The sequence below is a fragment of the Calonectris borealis genome, chromosome 4 (assembly GCF_964195595.1).
Source record: "Calonectris borealis chromosome 4, bCalBor7.hap1.2, whole genome shotgun sequence".
Lineage (NCBI taxonomy): Eukaryota > Metazoa > Chordata > Aves > Procellariiformes > Procellariidae > Calonectris > Calonectris borealis.
This window is the reverse complement of record NC_134315.1, coordinates 37,164,840-37,187,420: the sequence shown is the minus strand read 5'-3', so window position 1 is coordinate 37,187,420 and position 22,581 is coordinate 37,164,840. Positions and strand designations below refer to the sequence as shown.

The 22,581-nt window shown below is 44.6% G+C and overlaps 1 protein-coding gene across 4 annotated transcripts in view; it reads right to left on the bottom strand.

The window, feature by feature from the left end:
- The window catches only part of IRF2 (interferon regulatory factor 2), a 43,492-nt gene extending 24,548 nt beyond the window's left edge, over nt 1–18,944 (bottom strand). For 3 of the 4 annotated variants that reach the window (XM_075149265.1, XM_075149264.1, XM_075149267.1), the window contains exons 1-2: nt 18,682–18,944; nt 846–979 (exon numbers count right to left, since the gene is read on the bottom strand). In XM_075149265.1, coding sequence (XP_075005366.1) covers nt 846–851 — 6 coding nt within the window. In that variant the 5' untranslated portion in view covers nt 852–979; nt 18,682–18,944. The remainder of the gene's footprint in view (nt 1–845; nt 980–18,681) is intronic. The other variant, XM_075149266.1, reaches the window with a different exon arrangement.
- Between the last annotated feature and the right edge of the window lie 3,637 nt (nt 18,945–22,581).

Genomic DNA, 22,581 nt, shown 5'->3' with positions numbered 1-22,581 from the left:
ATCTATGCGGGAGCCTCCCCTAAAAGCAGCTGAGATGACAAAGCATTCTCAATGGCAGAAAACACTTTTCTGGTACACCTGGATTAAGAAAACCTTCACCTTAAAAAGACACATCATACCGGCAGAAGCTTGTGTGCTGATACAGGCAGGATACCAAAGGCCGCAAAGAAACAGAGTTACGCTCCTGAAGAGACCTCTTTCTGGCCCACATACCTGCATTTGCACAAGACCTTTTTTTGCCAAGAAAAAAAAGTAACCAAAAAAATTCACATGCAGGAGGCATCACTGCACTTAGCTAAAATGAGGCACCTGCTAACAAGAGTGCTTTCAAATGGCTGTTTCTGTCCCATAAACTTGACTAAAATTATGAAAAATACATTTTACATCACAGCAATTTATCAGACCACTTTGGTTCTGGCTGAGTAGTTTGACCCCCTCCCTCCAGCTTTCTCTGATCAACACAGTCACTGATGTTTTAGCTGCCATTTTACATTTCGATACTATTGAGTTAGGAAGTGAGTGCTCTACAGCCCCTTCAGCTGCACCACGCCACATTATATTATTCAGTTAAGACTCAAACTGCCTTCCTCTCTCTCTCTCTCTCTCTCTCTCTCTCTCTCTCTCTCTCTCTCTCTCTCTCTCTCTCTCTCTCTCGACCCTGATGCCACTTCCCTGTTTAGAGCTGTAAATTATTGACATAAGAGTCCAAAGTCTTGGACTTTTGAAAACATTAACCTATCTCAGGCACCGCTCTGAAAGCGCCAACCGGCACTAGATGCAGATTAAAGCACCACATTAAACTCCTATTAAACAGCCTGCAACCCATCATTTCCATGTTCAAGTACTTGCATTTAGGCTTCTTCTTCTCCTCTCTCCCTCTGCACCGGGCTCAGCTCCTTCCTCTCTCCTTTGTTCTTCACATCTGTGTTCTCTGCATCATTCTTAACTTCTCTGCTCCGCTATTCTTGTCACCTTTGATCTTAAAAAAAAAAATAAATAAAAAAGAGAAAAATTGAGTAGGTCACGTATTTGAAAGCACACAGCAATGACACAAATGTAAATGGGTTTGTTCTTGCTTCCTATGGGAGTACAGGCATCAGACAGACTAACAATTAGGCAGTACCAAGCCCACACCCAGCACAAGAGGAAGAAAAACGTTCAATGTTTCCTCTCATTGCTCTCAGGACATGTATTTCCTGAAACTAATAAGGAATTAAAACCTGAGTGCAACAATAAGGTTCTTTGATGTGTTCAGAGAATCTACCAGCAGCCGTCTCACACTAATCTCTTAGCAAACATACTGGCATTTTATTTACTACTGTGTGGAGCTGGTCACTCGCGCTTCAGACACAGCCTTTTCCAGTGACTACGAATTTCTAAAATGGCTCAGAAAATGGTTGCAACTGCTCAGCTCCCTTTTAGGTTCATTCAGACACGAAAAAACAGCCAACCCCAGAACTCGACAGCGGTCGAGCCCTTGTGCAAATCCCCTCTCTGTGCAAGAGGGAAGCTGTTTTCTGGGTGAGGGCAACGCGGGTGCAGCTTTTTTGGCCCCCAGGATGGTGGTGAGCAGCAGGCCATGCCGCTGCAGCCCCCTCCGCTTGGCACCAACAAGTCCCATCCAGGTTGCAGAGTGTGTACAGGAGATCTGTACCATCTTCCCCTACTACACACTGGGTCAGAGCTGAAAAATGCAAATGGCAATGTACTAAAAACGCAAGCAAATTTCGACTCGTCTGTCAAGGAAGAAACAAGTAGATGCCACGATCATCTTAGATGCATTTCTTTGTAAGATATCTTTAAGTATGCATGCACTTTGAGACAATTCCTGGAAACGCTGTGCATCATCTTCAGCATTCAATATATGAGTGCTCCCATTTAGCAGTGAGACTCGCCTTCTGGGTGATGAGCCCCTAAGACAAATTTCAAGCCCATCTGAATGAACAAATTAGACAGAAGGCAGAAAAGTCATCTTGAAGGCAGCAGTAACAAATCCCACTTGGGACAGGCAACGCAGAAGAAACAGAAGCTGCCTTTGTGCAAAAGCAACGCATTTCAGGAGACGAGAAAGCTGCCAACATCGCTACTACAAAGAAGCCGGTCTTGCCCAAAACGGCACTGTGGAGCCAGTCATCTCTTCCCTCCCACGTCCCCGGGGGCTTCCCCAGCTGCTCCCCCGCAGATGCTGCGGTGCTCATCTCCTTTTCGGCACCCTGGGACTCCTCTGGGATTAGCACCTGCAGCTGTCAGCTCACACCTTCACATCCATCACCCACACCAAGGCAAATTAATCTGAGGTAATCAGAAAAGAGGTTTGGCTTGCGAAAAGGGAGGAGTGACTCACAAGATCTGTTTATCTGAAAGTAAAACCAAACCCAGCTAAAAATAACCTGCAATGATGTCCAGCTGGAGGGAACGGTGGGCATCTCCTAGGGGAACGTCTTTCACAGGGGGGCAAACACAGCATGTTTCTGCTCATCAAAACACACCCCATGCTCCTCTAAGAGCACGTGCTGCAGGAAATAAAGCCTGACATCTTCAGAAGACACCCCTAGACCTGTCTGCCTCAGGACATCACTGACCACAACAGTGCTAAAATGTAGTGGGTTTTTTGGCAGTTGCGTGTCAACAACATCCTTGTGATGAAAATACCAAGTCAACTCTAGCAAGTAATTGCCTGTGGGAAATGAAGGTGCCACATCTCCCCCTCCAGAGCTGTCAAACGCATGATTTATTTGTACAGAAATAAACATCAACTTCTGCTGTGCCTTAAAAGTAGCCTCTGTCTGTCCCTAAGTGGGGTTAATGGGTGGAATTGGGAGTCTTATTTTGATGGCTCCAGGTGGGAGAACCTGAAGTCCATCCATCAGTGAGTAGCGAGACAATAATCTTCTGCCATTAAGGGTCATTCAGGTCTGTAAAGACCTTTGAAATTCTCCAAAATAGGCAGCAAAGGCATGTAAAGTTTCAGGGCCCATCATCTAACATCAAGCCAGCTTCACCCTCCATCAGAGTACATGAATTATAAAGCAAACCTACAAAGCTAGAAACTAAGGTGAGCCATACAAAGCAGCAGGCATGCCAAGTTCCTTCGCTCCAGCCTCTCTCCAGAGTTCCCAGCGGAAAGGAAAAAGCAGAAACAGTCAATCCAAGGAGAATGAAACATCAACATTTATAATCTAAAGCAGGCTTTAAAACCAGGAGCACCTATGCACCTATCTCCCATTCCTGGTCAACGTTAACACTGCACTTCCCCTGGACATTTACACGTAGAAGCAGCTACGTGCAGGTGTCTGTATTTATTGTATCGGGACAAGTGGACTCCTACCAGTATTTTCAGAGCTGCCAGGGCATCCAGTTCCCATCAGCTTCACCACCACCGTGAGCTCCTGAGCCATGGGCACCCATCTGCTGCCCTACGCAAACCTTTCCAGAAGCGCCGTTACCTTTGCCAGCCTGAATCTTAGCACTCAGGGTAACTGGGAGAAAAATGGCATAATGCCTTCCTTAGGTCACTTTGCATGATCTTCCTCTGCCTTGGAGAGACTGTGGCCAGAGATGGCTGGGCTGGCAGGGGAGAGGAGCAGAACTGGCTGGGGCTGCAGGGGGAAGGAGCAGCTCCAGCTCCACCAGCAGCAAAGGAGCATCTCTCACTCCATCACCCCCACCCTTCGGTCCCATCCCAATTTTGTCACATGCTAACACTACTCTTTGCATAGGCAGCTTTGTGAACAGGACGAGGGAACTCAGCAGGCTTACAAGCAACACCTCTTTCACTAAGGCTTTTTTGCCTATTTGAACCCGGATCATGGTTCTCATCCTGCTCAAAGACACACGTGACAGCACAACCAAGAGGGGAGGGCACTCTGGCATGGGAGTGGCTGGGGAGGACAGGAAGGAACCCTTTAATCCAAAACCGCTAATGAAGCCCCTGTGCTTTTAAACCACAGCTTCAAACTTGGATTCTACTGAACCCCAGCACCTCTTTGGGGAGAGCATGGGAAAATGCTTACCACTCGCAGAGACCCATGTTGGAATCAAACTTTCTGGCATTACATTGAAAATAATTGTTTGGGTTTTCTTCTGGTTTAGCACTGTCCCGTGGTGGGGGAAGGGAAGAATAACTGCCAAGAAACACAGTCAACTGCTAATGCAGATAGGACCCAAGAAAGTAGTTTTCTACCCTACAAGAAAAGGGGAGCTCATTTAGACATGGAATTAGGGCTACCTGCTGGGAACTCATTTTATGAACGCCTGCCATTCTTAACAAGACAGCCAACCTTCAAGAGTCATACCTCCTACAAATGTATTAAGGCTGGTAGCTCCGTGAATATAATTTCCCTTTTTTTGCTCCATTTTTATCACCTGCCTCTTTCTTAAAGGGGGCTGTAGTCAGGGCCGGTTGCCTTTTCGGTGGTGGGAGCCAACGTGTGAGACACTAACCCCAACTCAACGGCATTTGCCTGGAAGGGGAGGCCACCAGGAGCCTGTGAGGAGCCAAGCCACACGCAAGAAGCATGGCCCACAGATGCGCTGATGCCATGGTTTATGGAGGGATTATTTTGACCTTTTTCAAAGGTTTATTTACTGTACTATTTGTGCTAGTCCTGCAGTCAGTTCAGCCTTTTCTTTGCAACTAGATATCACAAAAACATGGTGGAGGCTACCCCTCGACAAGCTATAAACTGTCCTAATCCTGCAGACGTGACTCGGAGGAAGAATGCTGCGGAGGGCAGACAGCACAGGACCTGCTGAAGCCAGGCCAACAAAACCCTGTTAGGAACATGGAGACCAGGAGGAGGCCAGTCAATAACACTGCTCCTGCTACTGCACCTTGCACCTGAAAATGAGCTTTCTACATGGGAATCACACCAGCAGCCTGGCATGAAGCATGCAAGCCAACTTCCTGGGATAGACGCAGCTGAAAGAAGAGTCACAATGGCACAAGAGAGGGAAGCATGGGTACAACAACTTTTTTAGGAGTGGTTACACAAACAGCATTGAGCAGGTAGCTGTCACCATAGCATCCTTGAAACATTATAAATCATACTGAATTTCAGGTCCGTACTACTTCGCAAGACGTATTTTTCTAAGATTCTTTATGCAAGACTCTTCAGAAGGAAACTCACAGCACTCATTTATTTTTAAAGAGATATTAGAAAAATATCAGTTATTTTCAAGAGCTTATTCATCTTTAAAGAGACATTAGAAAAGATGTAAATGATGGTTGCATTCTATATATACATATAAATATTTTCACTCCATAATGTTCAATAAAGAGCTTGTAGTCCTCACAACTCTCTGCTAAAACATTCTAGTAAGTCTGACTTTTGTTTTTTCCCTGACAGAGATAACACTCCTGCCATACAGAAAGTGTAACCTTTGAGAATGAAGAGGTCTTCACTAGAATTACAGCAGCTGTAGACAGAAAGTGAAAGCAATGGCATGGCAGGCATTACATCCAAGCAGTACAAGATGTTCCCTTCAGTTTCGCTCCCTCTGACAGCATCTGGATAACTGAAAAGGCATAAAGGTTATCCCAAAAACACAAGCTACTCTATGCCTATGGATACTTTTTAAAAAATATGTTTCTATGGAAGTAAAAAACCCAAAATCTGAAAAACCAATTCTTCTTTCCCCATCACAAAGTACCCAGTTAAAAGATTTTCCAGTATATGGAAATGTTATTAATGGTTGTGAGAAGGTAAGGTAGGATAAGATACTTTGAGGTGCATTTGTGAAGTAGGTCACAGCCTTTCTCCAGAGCTGTGAAAGAACATCTGTTCCCCCAGAGGACTTGTGCAGAATATTGCATGGTATCTATTTCTCTTTTCTCTGCAAATACAGAACTAGCAATATTTTTTTTTTAAAGTTATCTTGTACTTGTGCTTTGCTGATAATCTTTTAAAGTATTCCCTTTGTTTGCTAACGCTGATGCAGTTGAGAAAAGCATCAATCACCCTGTGTGACCAAACAGATATGCTGAAATGAGACCATACGCTAATTTTAGGATTCAGAGAACTGGGTTCTGTATTTGTCCCTGTGCCAAGACTGTTCCAGGATACAAGGAAACATGATCTTATTTTAAGAAACAGTACTTGGAGCAAAATTCTGTCCCTTGGTCACAGCTCGGACTCTGCCTTCATATAGGATTTTGCATATAGGACCACCTTTCTCAACTATTCCACTGTGGATGCCCATTTCAAAGTATACATTTAACCATATGGACTCTGAGCAAAGCCCTGCTTGGAAGTCAAGCTAGTCAGAGGGATAGAGACTTTTCCTGGCTAAGAAAACCTGCTAGCCTCACCTCCTCAGAAATGCTTCAGAAATGTGAGATTGACACTGAAACACAGGCAACTGAACTGCACTTTACTCAGCTGCTCCGATTGCAGACACCTGAAATCCTCCTGCCCGCAGCCCATGGGGAGAGAGACCTCTGCCCACTGCATTTCCCATCTGCCATGAGGAGGAGAATCTCGCCATTGATGCTGCAGAAGCAGAATTAACATGCCTTCTTTCTGATAACCCCAAATTATGCAAATATCCATATCTTTTTTGGAACCAACAGCAAAACACATAATTAAAGTAGCATTAGTAAACAAGGAAAAGTGGGTATTGCCATTCTCGGAGGTACAAGGGTTAAGGGTTCAAAATAAAATCCTGAAGCTCTTGGCGTTGAAAAACAGAGATATGAAGCAAGAAAACACATAAAACTCTATAAAAGACTTTCTGGATTCATGGATAGCTAGACAGCAAAACCTACCCTCTCTGGTCTGCATGTATTAATGGTGCCTCTTTCATTCCCTAGGCATCACTCTGTCGGTGATGCCCTTTTGAACAGGGAGGGATGGGGGAAACATCATGACTCTGCTGGCAGATTTGGCCATCACTAAGCACCCCTTGCCTTGCGCTCCCTTAAAGCACACCCCATGGCCGACTGCTTCACAGACCCAGCTCTCTCAACAGGTTGAAGAGTAGGTATGGTGGGAGGGTGCAGGTCCTGGGCGGACTGGCGTAAGGCACGGCTTGGCCATTAGGAAGAACCTGCAGGGGCAAGCAACGAGCAATATTTCACCTGCTTCCCTAGGCTCCCAAACCAAACGTGGCAGGGCTACAACAGGACCATGGCTGGTAAGGGGAAAGCTCTGTGGGGTGGTGAAACACCTGGGAACCCAGGCTGCTGCGCGACGGATTCAAGCTAGCAACAGCTACCCAACTTCCCAAGTCCCTGCTTCGCAGAGGCCAGGTTGTGCCCACCTCAGGCTGTAGGGAGATGCAAGGTAGATGGAGGAGGAGGGAAACATTCAGCATGCCCTCCTCTCATGCTGCCGTACCCAAGAAAGATACACAAAGGTAAAAGGGAGAAAAGCTCTTGCGTCCTCAAGGGACAGAGGGAAAAAAACACCCCAACCAACCCAACATTCCCTGCAGAAAAAATAAAACCCCAAACAAAACAAAGGCAGCAAATACCTCAAACGTGTATTGAAATCAGCATTACAGACTGCACGATAAACACGCCCAGGAAAACGTACAATGGGAACTCATACTGTATATAGAGTGTGTTTCATCAGCCCTATAGCATTTCTGTTCCACCCAAAGGGTGTTAACATGCCCTGGCTGAGATTCAGACATTACACATCAAAACAGACTCTTTCCTTTGGTTTCCATGCAAAGCTTATTCTCCCTCAGCAGCAAAGACATGAGTTGTTATTTTGCAGTGATCTCAGGCATCATTAAAGGTAGCCCTCGGATTTGCAGACTAGAACCGCACTGAAGAAAAGACATCTTATTTTAATACAACAGAACCAGAAGGCTGGTTTTTTGCTTCTGGACTAAGCTGTAATGAAACAACGCTTCAACATCTCAATACCTACAATAAAATTTCCCTTGCGCTGGCTCCTATGTTGAACATTATCATGACACTTGAACAACATGATGCCTGTGGCTGAGCCCATTCACTTCTCTGGCATCGCAGTGACTTACATGGCTGGGAATTTGGCCCAGGCTTCTAACAAATAGATTGTTAAAGATCATCTCCGCGGTATCCTTGCCAGGACAATCATCTGCACACACATCGTCTGCAAGTCTGGTGACAATACAAAATGATTGCTTAGGAATCATTTAAGGAATCCTTTGTTTCCTGGGGGTTTCTTTCATTTGTTTCCCAGGTCTTGCCTGGAGCAAAGATGGAGATGCCAGATTCTGGTGGCATCAGGAGGACAATAGGTCTATGCAAGTCAACAGCACGTGATTACAGAAAACTCTCCCCCTGCCACCTCCTCCAGGAGTCTCAAAAGCAGCCATAACTTTCACCTGATTTATTTCCTTCTCAAGCTTTGTGTTACATCTGATGATTGACCAAGATTTGCCTTCAGTATCTGGGATGTCTAATTATTTTTCCTCCAAAAGCTGCCTAGAAGAGAGGTGGTGACTTTTCAGTAGCAGAGCTGTACTTCACTCAGACAAGTTTGGGAAGGGCTTGTTTACAACAAGAAAATCGCTGACATGGTTGTCAGGGAGTAATTAATTCCTTGCATTGGGGAGCAGTTATCCCCCAATAAATCAATTTTATTCCGGAATTAAGTGCTCACACATGAATCCACTCCCGAATACCCACACGTAATAGCTGCTGCTGCTTAGCTGTGTCAGTCGGTATCCACGGAAGCCAAACCCTGTGCATTCTTGAAAGCTGTCAGGGAAACTCAGCATTTGACACCTGATTCATAAAGAATTTTCCAGCCTAGTGAAAACTAGAAGGCTATTAAGGCTCAAACAATTATCATATACTGATGCAACTCAACAGCATTTTTTTAAGTCTCTCCATGGCTCTGTTAGACCAACACACTCTTACGTGCTCTGTGACTAGGTTTACAGGAGACATCCTTAAAACTTTTAACAAGCACAGCATGTTTCCTACATGTGCCCCTCTGAAAGCAGTAGAAAATCACACATGCAGGTATCTGCAAGATCAGGATCTTAAATTGTAAAAACACTTTTTAAAGCCTGGGCAGACTTCATCTCCATGTCCTGTCTAGCGTTCTTCTGCCTAAGTAGAGAGTCAGTACTTTATAGGGTGCTATATATAAGAAAAGCAGCCATTGTAAAACAAAAGTCCTTAATCTCAATGTTCCCACACTGGTGGCTCGTGAGGCTCAGGCAGGATTGCAGAGAAGACAATAACATTTTAGATGCACTCAGAGAGGCAGAAAAATTATTCCAGATAACTAACACTGAGAAATGTGTTCAAGGAAGAGTTTTCACATTCACCGGCCATGACCTGCCCCTGATGTAATCCACCTTGCTCGGATTGGGCTTGTTTCTCACAGCTACCTTTGTTTGTATAACATACTGTTCTGCAACACACAGCAAAAACTATTTGCACACTACACTAAAGTGCGATTTAATATTTGCTTAAAGCTTTCATTTTATTGTCTGGGCAAGGGCAGTTTCTACCACTGAAGTTAATAGCTAACCCACACCTCCACTTTTGCTACCTGGACTTCTAATCGCTAGCGCAGCACCCAGAATCAAGAGCAAAAGACACAAACTACCTCTGCTTAACCTCACAGCGAGCACCAAAACCAGCCCTTTCAAGAAAGCAGTTTCTCCTTCACTTCCAAGAGAAGGTATTAAAGAAAAGTATATGCTATTTTGGATTTGTAAAAAACACTCTCCCGCTTACTTAGATGCTTGCTTTACAGACAGACCACAGCAGGCACAGACTTGGGGGCTGGGATCCTCTGAATCATCCACACTGCGAGCTGGAAACATGTCTGTCACATGCACTTATTTACGGTTACAAAAATAGCACCATGAAAGAAGCAGATGTGTTGAGCACAAAAAATAAATTGAATTAGTTATTACAGAGATATTGCTTGACACTGGAGAATTTAAGAGAGAAATGTCTGTCTTTTGTACATACACTTTAAATGCTTGCACTTCAAGAGTTCTAAGTATTAAATGCTTAATACTGACGCTTGTTGAAATGGTATGATGCAATTCTCCTTTTTAAAAAATGCTACTCTTTCCACTGCCACAGGACATACAGGAACTTCTTAACTCATTTTCGTGTTGAGATATGAATAGTTAATAGGATCGGTTACAAAATGTGCTCTTAATTTAAAGTTTTTGTGTTGACCACAGACCAACAGCAGTGAGACAGCCTCAATTTCTGATCCGCAGCAGCTATTTCTATCTTGGAAGTTTCCTAAAATACTATTGAGCTAGAGTGAAACCACTGAACTCATCTTCATTTCTCATCTAAGCTGGATAGATATTATTAAACTAAACAAAGCTAGTCTTCATCAGCTTCCCTCATCCATCTCAAATCTCCAGAATGGTTTCGGCATCCAAAGAATTTAGTTTTGATATGCTCGAATGCAACGTTTGCAAATGTGTGAGAATTAGACCTCTGGAATTAAAGTCTTTCATTTCACCCTAGTACAGCTTCAGCAGAGCAGCGATTGTCCAAGCTTCTCCTCAAAACCCAACCTTTTTGTTCATATAGCCCAGGAGCACGCGTCTCTACGTGTGAGAAGGATATTCATTCAAGCTTCCACGGGCACCCAATGTTTGGCCATCTTTTTACTAATTCACCAGCTAGTTCTCAAGGTCAAAAAGGATCTTCTAGCTGAAGACCATCTGTGGAAATGGAGTGAAACTACTTGCAGTCATTTCATGTCTTCAGCAAAGCTGATATCAGATAACATCTTTTGGTTCCTGTCGATCTGACCCAGATCTAAGTGGACGATCCCAAAGGTGGGGAGCAAAAAAACGCCACCGCATATTTTATACCAGATCCTATTAGCAATTCACACCTCAACATGAATAAATTTCAAGTGCACCCACCAGCCAAATTACTCGCTTTCATCACACTGGATGTCACGTACTTTCTGTACGCATTTGCCACAGCATTTCAAAATGTTACTTCCGTGACTGAAGAAGACGCCACTTCCCGTACTGCGAGGCCGTCGCCCAGACCACTGGGTGGGAAAAGTGGTACCTAGATAAACCAGGGAAAGCAACTCCTACTCCCTATTGTGTAGTCTGCTAAAGGAGTGCTGTCACGCAGAAGTCAAATTTACCAACAGATGAAATAAATAATAGAATTGAAATAATTTTTCAAGTTCAGCTCTCATGCTTCTTTGCTCTGTGTTTATTCTTTCATTTTTGCCAACTGGGAAATGAAAACCAATGGAGTCGGTTTCACTTTTGTTTGTATTTGGTTTCAATTTTATCCTCAAGTTTTACTTTCACCTTTTTCATGTAACACTGTTGGGATTTGAGATCCTGCAGGAAAGCTTTCAGTAATTTTAAAATACTTGTCTCCTACCCCACCTTTTTTCCCACTGTGGAATTATTTTTATTTTAGATAAACTTTATAAGATGCTGTCACAATTTTGGAATGCTTTTAGTGGGGGGATTGTTTGATTTTGATTTCACAAATTTATACGGCGCATCCAATTAAATTCAGTAGTTTAGTATTTTCCACTGGACTCATCTCCCAGTTGCATATAAAGCACATTTATACGATTCAACAAAACACCTTAAAAGAGCAGCCAGTGCATCAATGCACAAAAGCTCATAACATGCACCAAATGCATGTTATATATATGCATGAAATGCACATAAAGACCTAAACTTATTGCTACTTGAACTTATTAAAGAATTAAGGCATTATCTTGCTTAGATAAAGCTGTAAAAGGTTTGCCTGTAATGCTGTTAAGCAATGTCTAATACCAATAGAAGTATTACAGTACAGACTTTGTCTTCTGTGCACTCATCAAGCCCCTTCACGTCACATATATCCCTCCGTACACATCAAAAAGCAGAACTTAACCACACTTTCAGACTTTCTTAAAACAAACCGTAAGCAATACTTCCTTCTTTTGTGCTGTATCAATGTTAAGCATGTAAGTCTTTAAATTAAAAAGTACTTAAAATAATTTTACAGCAAAAGGGAAATGGTTAGACAACATCTACCGTCACAGGCAGTTCAAACTACAGTACAAATGTAAATGCTTTTGCCGCAGCTTAACTCCATTCCTAACACCAGATATGCTGGGAGCTACAAATAATAATTGTAATCTGCTCTCTTCTTTAAGGGGCAAGAATATGGAAATTATTACTTCCAAGCTCACCTTGAAAGCTAGCAACCTATATAGCAACAATTGAATGTTAAAATAATTTAAAGTTAGAATGGGTGAAACAATATGCCACATGCAGGCGGATTTGCCCCTGGATGCCTGCGTCCAAGCTGCCACAAGATAAAAGATTTGCCTTGTACTAAAGACTGCTGTACATTTGTTGCAATCTGCCCCCAAGCAAACAAAGGGGTCAGAAGATTTCCAACACACACAAAGCCGGGCTTGCAGTATGTTACACATTAAAAAACCAAACATTACTTTTCTGTTTACCACTTCTTTCTTTTCTCCCTAGCTCATTCAAAAAAACAGTAATTTTTCATCAACTTCAATTTCATAAAGAAATTGAAAACATATCCCACACCAACTGAAAGAGCAAGTTTTAAAACTGTTTTACAGTCCGTCAATAAGAAATGTGTGCTGTACAATGTATTAATTATGCTATACACAAAACATCTAATTTTATATTTTTATATATATGTAGATATGTATCTATGCGCACACATATATATATATATGCAGACATTAAACTCTTAAGCTTTAACATGCATTCCCGTCCACTAACTGTTAATAGCTGTTAATTGCTGATTCCAGTTTTTCTTACTGGCTATTTTAATCTATTTTAATCTTAACACAAGAGTTCACACATAGTCAATACAAGGAAGAACCTTCATACAGTTCCAACAAAACTTCTGAAAAAAAGAAGGGGAAATTATTTAATTACACTGAATGATTTTTTCTGTAATGTTACTCATACAGGAGGAATATGCGACTTAATAAATCTGTTCCTCTCATTCACTGTACCCAGAATCTTTTTGGCTTGCTTATTTGTTGTTTTGCTTTTGCACTTGTGATTTCAAAGGACAAACCAGAAAATGTTTTACACTAATCAAAGTTTATAGCACCATAAGCTATAATAAAACTTCTGTAAACACTACCTTATGGTTTATGCCCTCAATATCACAATCATTGTAGGCCTTTGAAGAATCGAGTTTCAAAAGGGCGATCTTTACAAACGGGTCACAGAGATAAGTGAGAGTAACACGTGATTAGTTTTACTTCTTTAGCTACAAATGGACCATTACTTTCTATTGAAGATCCACAAAATATAAGTTGAGGTTCTAACCCTGCAAACATCAGAGGAATTTTGCTGGGGTACTACTCCTATGCAATCTTAAATGCATACAGGATGCACTTAACCTGACTGCAACTTGTGTCAGGTTAACAAGTCCAGGGGTAACAAGCACAGATTAAACAGGATCATCATAGAAACATTTTTTTGCTGGAAGTTTCATAAGATCTTATGCCACAAGAGTCACATAACAAAGGGCAATACATGGTCTTGCTTCTCTATGTTATCTGCAAATGGACCGTAGCTTATGCTTCTCAGTGGAGAAGGTTTCTATTTGCAGAAATAATTCTTGATCAGCATCTGCAGCAATTCTTTGTGGGAGTCAGTGCCCAAAATTTGATATTGAACTGTTCTGACTGCTAAGCTGCACAGCAAGTTTCTCTCCCACAGACTGCCTAATCACTCGTGAACCCACGTAAACCCCTGACATACCCACAATAGCCATAAGCACCACAATTTATGTATTGCAGGACAAACACCTCCTGTTGTTTTGAAGCTGCCTCCCAATTGTTCTACTTGGGTCGCGTTTATCTGTATTGTTACCTACTCACTTTCTTCATGACATCAATGATTTTAAGGAACATCCCCACACTCTCTTCAGTCACTTCTATTCCAAGCTACTTACTCTTTCACAAAAGCTGTTTCATACCCTTGATTGTCTTTGATGCCCTTCTCTATAGCTCATCAACTTTCACTACATTCTTTTTGAGATGCGGTAACAAAAATTGTTAACACTATTCAGGATAGGGGAGCAATATGGATTTAGAGTGGCATGACAGTGTTTTCTATTCCTTTTTTTACTCCTTCCTAATAGTTCCTAACTTGCCCTCTCCTTTCTTAGCCACTTCTGGGCACAGAGCTTATTTTTTCATAGGATTATCTGTGTTGTATGATCTCCTGAGTAAAAAATCAGTTCAAACGTCATCCTTGTGTACAGGAAGATTGCATTCCCTTCCATGTGCATTACACTTACATTGGTCTGCACTGAATTTCATTTGCAAACTTACATCTGGACTTTCAATACGAGATCCTTCTGCATTCTTTGCGGTTCAGCCTTCAGGATTTTACTGCTCCGAATGAGTTCATACAACCAGCAAACTTGTCACAACACCACCCTTCCTCCATCCATTGAATGGCATAGACCCTGGGCAGACTTGGGGAGGGGACAACTGGCAACCTCCTTTCATTGAGCAAACTGACCATGACCATATGACCTGGAGCAATCTGATTCCACTTTGAAACTGGCCCTGGTCCTTCTTAAGACCTCAACAACAGCCCAGCAATGCCTGTAGAGAACTCCAGAAGACTCGTGACGTACACCTCCTCTTCAACAAAAGTCAGGCCTATTCTTTGTCAATGTATCACATTTATATCCGTGTTTGCTAATCCCATTCACTAATCCCCGGCAAATAAGCAAACAAAAATGACCACCCTAGAGTTCTCAGTCTCCCAGAAACCTTGAAAAACTGACAGCTCATTTGTCACCTTCTAGGCATCAAGGCAGGCCTACAAAATAAGTTACACACAACAGGCAATGTATCAGCAATTTCATATTTTAAGTTCCTTCAAAACTCATGAACAAGTATCACCTCCTGCCATCTACTTCATCCTTCTCCTCAACGGTTCGTTCTGATACCCTCTCTTACAGACACTTCAAGTTGGGAGAAATCCTCCAACGTGCTCACTCCTTAAAGAAAGAAAAAACCTCCAGCAAGGGAATCTCCTTAAACTCTTCCTCAGTGAAGCAAGGCTTAAAGAATTTGCTTCACTCTTCTGCTATGACTTTATCTTCCTTGGGCACTCCTTCTATGCACAGACCACTTATCAGCAGGCTTCCTGCTTTTGACGCATTTCAAAGAGGATTTACTAATTGTTTTCATGCCTTTAGCAACTTGTTCCATGACTCTTTTTGGCCTACCTTACTGTGTTTAACACAGATTTTATGTTCTTTTCACCCTTCCCACTTGGAGACAAAGCTTTAACTTTTTGAAAGATGTCTTCTTATTTCTACTGAGCTCCTTTACTTTGCTTGTCAGCCTGCTCAACTTTTTTGGTATTTCTGACAGATGCCATGTAATTGCTTTGAGCCTTTACTTCAGTGTCTTTGAAGAATTACATGCCACCTGCAAGTATTTTTCACTTTTGGCTGCCTCTCACCATTTTGTTCACTGTTTTCCTTGTTTTATGAAGATTTACTTTGAAAAATTAAACACTGCCACAACAGCCCTTGGCTTTACTGCTCCTGAAGCAACACTGAGTCTAAGTACATTACGATCATTGTGACATCAAAGCTGGCTGGCATTTTTAACGTAAGATTCTGAACTTAATTCTTGCTGGCCAGGACCTTGTCCTAAGTTGCTTCCCACAGAGCACCCTTACAAGCTACATCTACAAAGCAGGGGTTTTGGCATCTAAAAAGTTAGTATGCAGGCAAATTTCATGTCGGAGCGTGACATAATCTAAGGGGGGACAACTGAAGCTTCCCATTATCATCGTATTTGCTACTTTTGTAGTGTCTCTACCCTCCCTTAATGTATGATAGTTGTTGTCAACACCATGGTTGGGCAGAGAGTCATACAGCCCTAATCTCTACTCTTCCTATTTAGGCCTGGAACATCAATTCATGAGATCCAGTGTTACAGTTATTTGCTCTTTACCAAAAAATATCCTGCTTCATACACGTGCAAGCTACTTTCTCCTCTCTATGCCATCTGTTGTTTGTCACTACAATATCTGAGCTTCCACAAAGTTTCTGATACTCCAAGTATTATATCACGGAGATGGTTTAATACCAGTTTTAGTACCATGGAGATGATGATCCTCTCCAAGACAGTATGTGTCATGGCAAACTTTACGTTCTTTTTCACCTGTCAGCTTTTCCCTACTGTTTGTTTTAAAACTTATAGTTTTATATATAAGTTATATATCTAAATAAATATATGTTTCAATTTAAGGCATACGTCGCCTGGCAGCAAACTTATTTACATAAAGTCCATTTTTCTAATGTACACCCTTTCTATTCCAAAAATATTTCCAATTCCTCTTGAATCTTAGCTCCTTTTTTCTGCATCATTTTCTCAACTATGCACTAAGACTCTGCCTCTCTCTAACTCCACCTGGTCCCACATATCAGAGCAAAGACCTCCAAGCAAGGGAGACCAGGGTCTTTAACCTCCCTTCCTAGCAGCCTGTATGTTACTTCTCAGACCTCTTAGCTACCCCTTTCCACGTAACGTGGCCTGTGATGAACAGCTCAAGAGACTGACTTGAGATCTTCTGAAATCTGCTGCTTTCATAGTCAGCAAGTAACCAGGTGGCACCACAAAGATATATGCGTCAAATATAATAGCTGATTGCTCTACCTACCTCTGCCAACCAGCTGGGACCCCCAGCCTCGGAGGGATACCACTGGTGTCAGCGGACTGACACCTCGCCGTGCCTGTACCTAGCTGAAGAACTGCAGTGTGGCATATGACTCTGACAAAGCAGTACCATGTCAAAGGAGTCGGCGTTCTCAGACCTTCCACCACCGTTTACCAGTGAAAAGGAACCACTGCATACAAGGGGCATGTGAAGTAATTCCCCTGTAGGATGTTATCAACAGCGGCTAGAGAAGGACAGTGATGTCTCTGAAGGAGCTGGTGGCATGGAAAGATTGCGATTCAGACAGAAACCATCTGCCTCACAAATCAATTCTGCTACTTTTATAATTATGTCACCGTTTCTGTATTAGGGCAAATTTAAATGTTGCTTCTCCACTCAACTCTCTTTTTAGGGTACTAACGCACGCATTCTGCAAAGGTTATTATATGCAAACCCACTAAAACTTAAATAAAATAACCATAAACTTAAACATGCAGTATTTCATCTCCAGAAACTGAGGCTGTAGTTTACAACTGCTCCTATGCTCAAGAGAGTGCTGTCTGCAAGATCTTAGCATGGTAAGCTGGGCTATAAATTATAACCATACACTAACCAGGAGCAAAGTTCTGCACTCTGAAATTCCTTTATCTGAGCTCTGTGTCTAAATAAATAAGCCTCAAATACTCTGCTGTTTAGGTGCTCACGCTAATCAAAATGGGAATTAAAGACCTAAAATCTCTGGGAACCTGGGCTGAGGGATCCAATTCTTCAAGCACTTGCAACTTTGACTCCAGACATTGCAAGACGCTTGGAATTTGACTCTCCGCGCTATGCACAAACAAACCCCCTGTTCATAAATTTCCTCCGGGGGAAGACGTCCGGGGCTCGGCCCTCCACTTGCTGGCATGGAGCAGTACAGCGCTCCACAAAACGCCACGCAACGAGCCCTGATGCGGCAGCACTGCCCAAACCCACAAGGAAAGAGGCTATTCCTGAAAAAAACAGAACGGAGAGCGCGGTTCAAGGCTGTTAAGCGGTCGAATGATGCACTCATTAACGCTGGATTCATTCAGATCACAGAGCAGTGGGAAAAACAACCCAGAAATGCTTGCTTTCTGGAGGTCTGTTTACTTTAAGATACAGAGGCGGAGAGGCCTGCTGCACAGGAGCGAGGAGCCACCACCGCCCATCAGCGGCCCGCCCTGCGCAGCACTTCACAGGACTTCCTCCTTCCGCTGCTCCCACAGAACCCACCCGCCGCGGCCTAACGGCCCCTCAGGCCCCGCTCCATCTTGTCGCGCCCAACCCCCTCCTCCCTCACAGGGGCAGGACCCCCCTCCGGGCGCCTCGACCGCCAACGGGGGCCTTAACCCGATGAAGACGGGGAGAGGCGGAGGCCGCGGCGGGCGAGGCGCGAAGGCACCGCCTCGCCGCTTGTGTAACGGACCGTCCGCCGCGCGGGGCGGGGGAGGGGCGGGCGCGGAGGGGGGCGGGGCCTCTGAGAGCCCCGCCCCCCTCCACGCCCGCCCCTCCCCCGCCCCGCGCGGCCCCAGGCACCCGCGGGGGCAGCGCCCCCCCTCACAGCGCGACCCCCGCCCGCAGCCCCGCGCTGCGCCACCGCCGCTCCGCTCCCCCCCCCCCCCCCCGCCCCCCGTTCCTTACCGGGGCTACCGCCAGCCTTCAGGCCCGCAACAAGTGCGGGCCCCCCCCGGCCCGGCCCGCGCCGCGCCCCGGCCCTCCAGCTCCAACGCCCCCGCCTTTGTCTGCACGCCGGAGCTCCCCACCCGGGAGGCGGTGGGTGTCGTCCCCCCCCATCTCCGCCTGCAACCCGCCGCCCTCTCCTCCCCCCCACCGTGCCCCTTCCCAAACGCAACGGCGGAACCGGGCTCGGCCCCGGCCGCTGCAGCCCGACCTTTTGTTTTTAAACCGATGCGCATCTCCCGGGAGCCCCGCCGCCCCGCACGCAAAAACAGCAGCAATGCGGGGGGGAAAAAAAATGATGTAAAAAATTTTTAAAAACAGAAAAAAATTAAAAATTACCTTGCCGGTCCGTTTTCGCGGCCCTTATATAATTCCTCAAGGTTACCGCCGTTGCCAGGGGACGCGAAATGGAAATGAAAACAGGCGCTGAATAATCGCGGGAGCAAAACTAAAAGTTAACTGCCTCCGCCCGGGCGGAGAAAGGTCCAGATCGAAAGCAAAACAAGGAGAGGAAGCGGCGAGGCCGCCGGCGCTTGGAAATCCCCCCGCCTCTCCGCCGGGCCGGGCCGGCCGCGCAGGCGGCGGGGGCAGGGCTGCGGCGGCGGGCGCGGAAGCGCGCTGCGCCCGTCATCGCCGCGGCACGGCGCGGCGCGGCGCGGCGCTCCCCCCCCCCGACCCCGGCAGCCCGTTACCCCGGTTAGCCCCTTCCTCCCCGAGCCCCCGCGCCCCGTTCATCCCGGGGAACCGGCCGATCGTTTCGGTGGTGGGTGATTTCGGGATTAAAGGTTCTCGGGTGCTGCTATAGGAGCATCGACTCCTACGGCATCTTTAAATATTTTTAATTCAAGGTCTGACTTGCGTGTGGAAATCTTACTGAAATAACTCCTAAAAGGCGGGGGGGGGTGGGTCAGCCCCAGGCAGGGCTGGCCCGAGAGCTGGAGCCGCCAGCCTCGGGACGGCTCCGGGCAGCAAGGCGTGAGGGGACGCTATCCCGGGCTGCGCAAGCCCACGGCTCAGAGCAGGCTTTCCCCGAGACCTCGGGGGAATCCCTGCAGCTCGGCTCCTCCGGCACCGACGGCATCACTCCCTGCTTCTCTTCCCCCTCCGCTGAGGTGGGAGTAGTGGTCTCGGTCTGGTACACACGCATGCTGGGACTGTCATTGCCTGTAAAAAAGGACTTTGTCACAGTCCTACAATGAGGACAGTTTCAGACCAGGTCCTTTGAACCCAGCGAGTCTCAAGAAGCTGGGTGACTTCAAGAGAGAGCTCTTGGATTTCAACAGATTTTGCAAACTGCTGTTGGTCGTGGAGTCTGTGTGGAGACCAAGGGTATTCTGCAGAATTTAGATAATCCCGATGAAAACTACAGCATATAAAATTAACTGAGGAGAGGTTGCAATACATCATTCCTAGCCTTACCCAAAGATGATGAAGGAAAGGCCCCAAGCACTGGGGGACTGGAGGAGGTGTGAAATGTAGTCATTACAAAAGGCTGTATATGAGGGGGAGGAGAGAGAGAGAGGTGTACGCATCTCTCTCACATGCACACATATCTATACATCTGCTATATGTATGTACATACATATATTCAGGTAAGCCAGCGGTGTAGCTACATGTGCGGATACATGATGCACAGATACAGCAGCAGTGGGAGGAATGCCGGGATGCGGGGGGTTGTGCAGGGGGTGGCACAGGGGCATGGTTAAGGAGCAGTCTGCTCTCCAGTGGGACGGCAAATGGAGAGGGAGGTGTTCCCCAGGTGCCGGGTGCTGTGAGGACTCTCTGTGATGGCAGCCACAGACATGCAGAGGACACCGAGATAGCGACGGGGTGGCGAGTCCACCCTTGTGGGTGACAAGTCCTCCTGTTTTGGAAAGTGCTCTCCTTGTACTAAGGAGAACATAATCACAGAATAAGTTAGGTTGGAAGGGACCCATGGATGTCAGGAATCCACCGCCTCCCAAGAAACGCTGTGTGCACCAGTGAAGTAGGAAAGGGCAAGGGAGAGGTTTTGGAAGCAAGATGTAGGGTGCCAGGCAGGACGCTGAATTCAAGCATCTCCTCCAAAACTTGTCCAGAAACACTCACAGCAGGATGGAGAGGTCCACACCGATGGGGAGGGACACAGGTCCCTGGAGCAGCTGCGAAGGAGCAGCAAGGAAGGGTCATATTCACATGGCAGATACTCCCAGATACTGCCAGAAGAGCAGAGACCAAAGGGACTGATTTCCAGCAAGCCACAGTGGAATGAGGATGAGGGACCTGGGACGCCTGGCTTTGAATTGGCATGTTGACTGAATAGATGTGCGGGGAGAGGAGATAATCAGCAGGACACGGTAGTGACAGGAGAGTCAGACTAGACTGTGGCTGGAGGGAAAGGGGCTATACATTCCATGCCAAAAGAAGGAGTCAAATCAGCTAACTCCAGCAACTAAAGCTCCATTTTTATAGACTTAAGGTCTAACTAGGAAAACGGTAGTATTAAGATAGTATTAATGATTCTCTGACCAGGATGGAGGCAATTACAATGCCAGGTATGATTAGAGAGCAGTAAAGTGATTGAAAGCGAGAAATTTCTAACTGACTTGTTCCACTCAGAAATAAGATCTTACAGTCATAATAACTCCATGGAACGATCGGTTCGGCACTCGGAAACCGTCGCAAAGCTGGTGGGACATGCCAGGACAGAGCTGTGAAAAACACTGTAGTTCATGTATCAGCAGATACTGTGGGGAAAAAATGCTTACCATCATATTAGCAATTTAATATCACACTCAGAGGACTGCTTATTCACAAAGTGGCAATGCCGTAAATGACATTAATTGGTTTCGGTCAAACAAAACACAGTTGGCTTCCTGGAGAAACACTAGCCAAACCATTGAGCAGAATTTGCAGCTCGCTCTTGCCATTTCTTCCCACCACCTTCACCTGATCTCAATGGGGCACGTTCAAGGATCTTGATGGGGCGCATTCAAGGCGTTAACAAAGGCATTTCCCTCCACGTCTTCTAGCATCACAAGTTCATAGGATATACCAGAAGTTAAACCTTCTGTTGTGATTCTTTTTTTTGATGTTGAAAGGTAATGGGAATGGGCAGTTTTTGTTTTCTAAACTTAACTTTCAGCAGTGACTCATTCCCTCCAAACAGACACTTTTACCTCTCATGACTTTGCTGTTTCAGTAAGACCTGGCAGCTTTAAAATCAGAAAATTTAACCCAGAAGCATCAAATATGGACAACTTTTTCTCTGCAGAATTGCCAAAGTTTGCAACTTACACTTTTAATCACCTTCCTTAGGGATCCAGCTACTGGAATCGGTTGTTTCCATTAGCATCCTGCCTTTCACAAAACATTCACTATTCTGGCCTGGCCTTCATTTCTGTGAGAAAAAAATTGAAAATGGGAATCCTTTAAGTTCCAGAAGGTAAATAAACCATCCAGTTTATTTTTAAAGTTTAATAATATTTTTGAAAAGTTTAATAATATTTATGAAATTTTCTCTTGTTGTTTTTGTTGTTGTGGGGCTTCACACTGTCTTTAAGTAGAGCTGACTATACCATCATTTTGGTTCTTAAAACCACCGTCACGGGCATCGTGACTTTTTATCTGTAGAATTGGAGTAGTTCAGTTTTCTCACGGAGTTGGGCCCCAAGCTTACGTGCTCACCCACAGCTGACCTGTTTATTTTTCTCGTACGTTAAGTAGGAAAGCTCTCCAGCAGAAACCATGTTGGTAATTTGCATTACAGGCCAGTGTTTATCAAGAAAATAAATCAGTTGAAAGAGTCCTATAATTCTTACTTTAATGCTATTACCCATGTCTTCCTGACTGCCTACACACATTTTTAATCATGATGCAAGGTGAAATTTATTTTCAATTTTCATTCGTGTTGCGAAAAACATTCTGATGCAGCTGTAATCTGTAGCACTGATATTTTTAGATACTACATAGTAATGGCACCTTTCTCATAAAAAAAAAAAAACCAAACCAAAACATGCAATTTCTGATTATAGTTAAGAATTTAAAGTATTTGGATATTACTGTAATACAAATAATCATCCCAAGTATAATGGAAAAAATGTTGGCTAACACTTTAACAACTCATAATTCTTTTCTCCTCTGAAATCAGTTTTATTCGTTGGAATTTTTTTTTGTTTGATTAACTTTGTGTTTATACTGTTGTAAGTAAAAGGACTGTCTGGTCTTTGGTGTTTCCGCAGTGTTCTAAAAGTATTTATG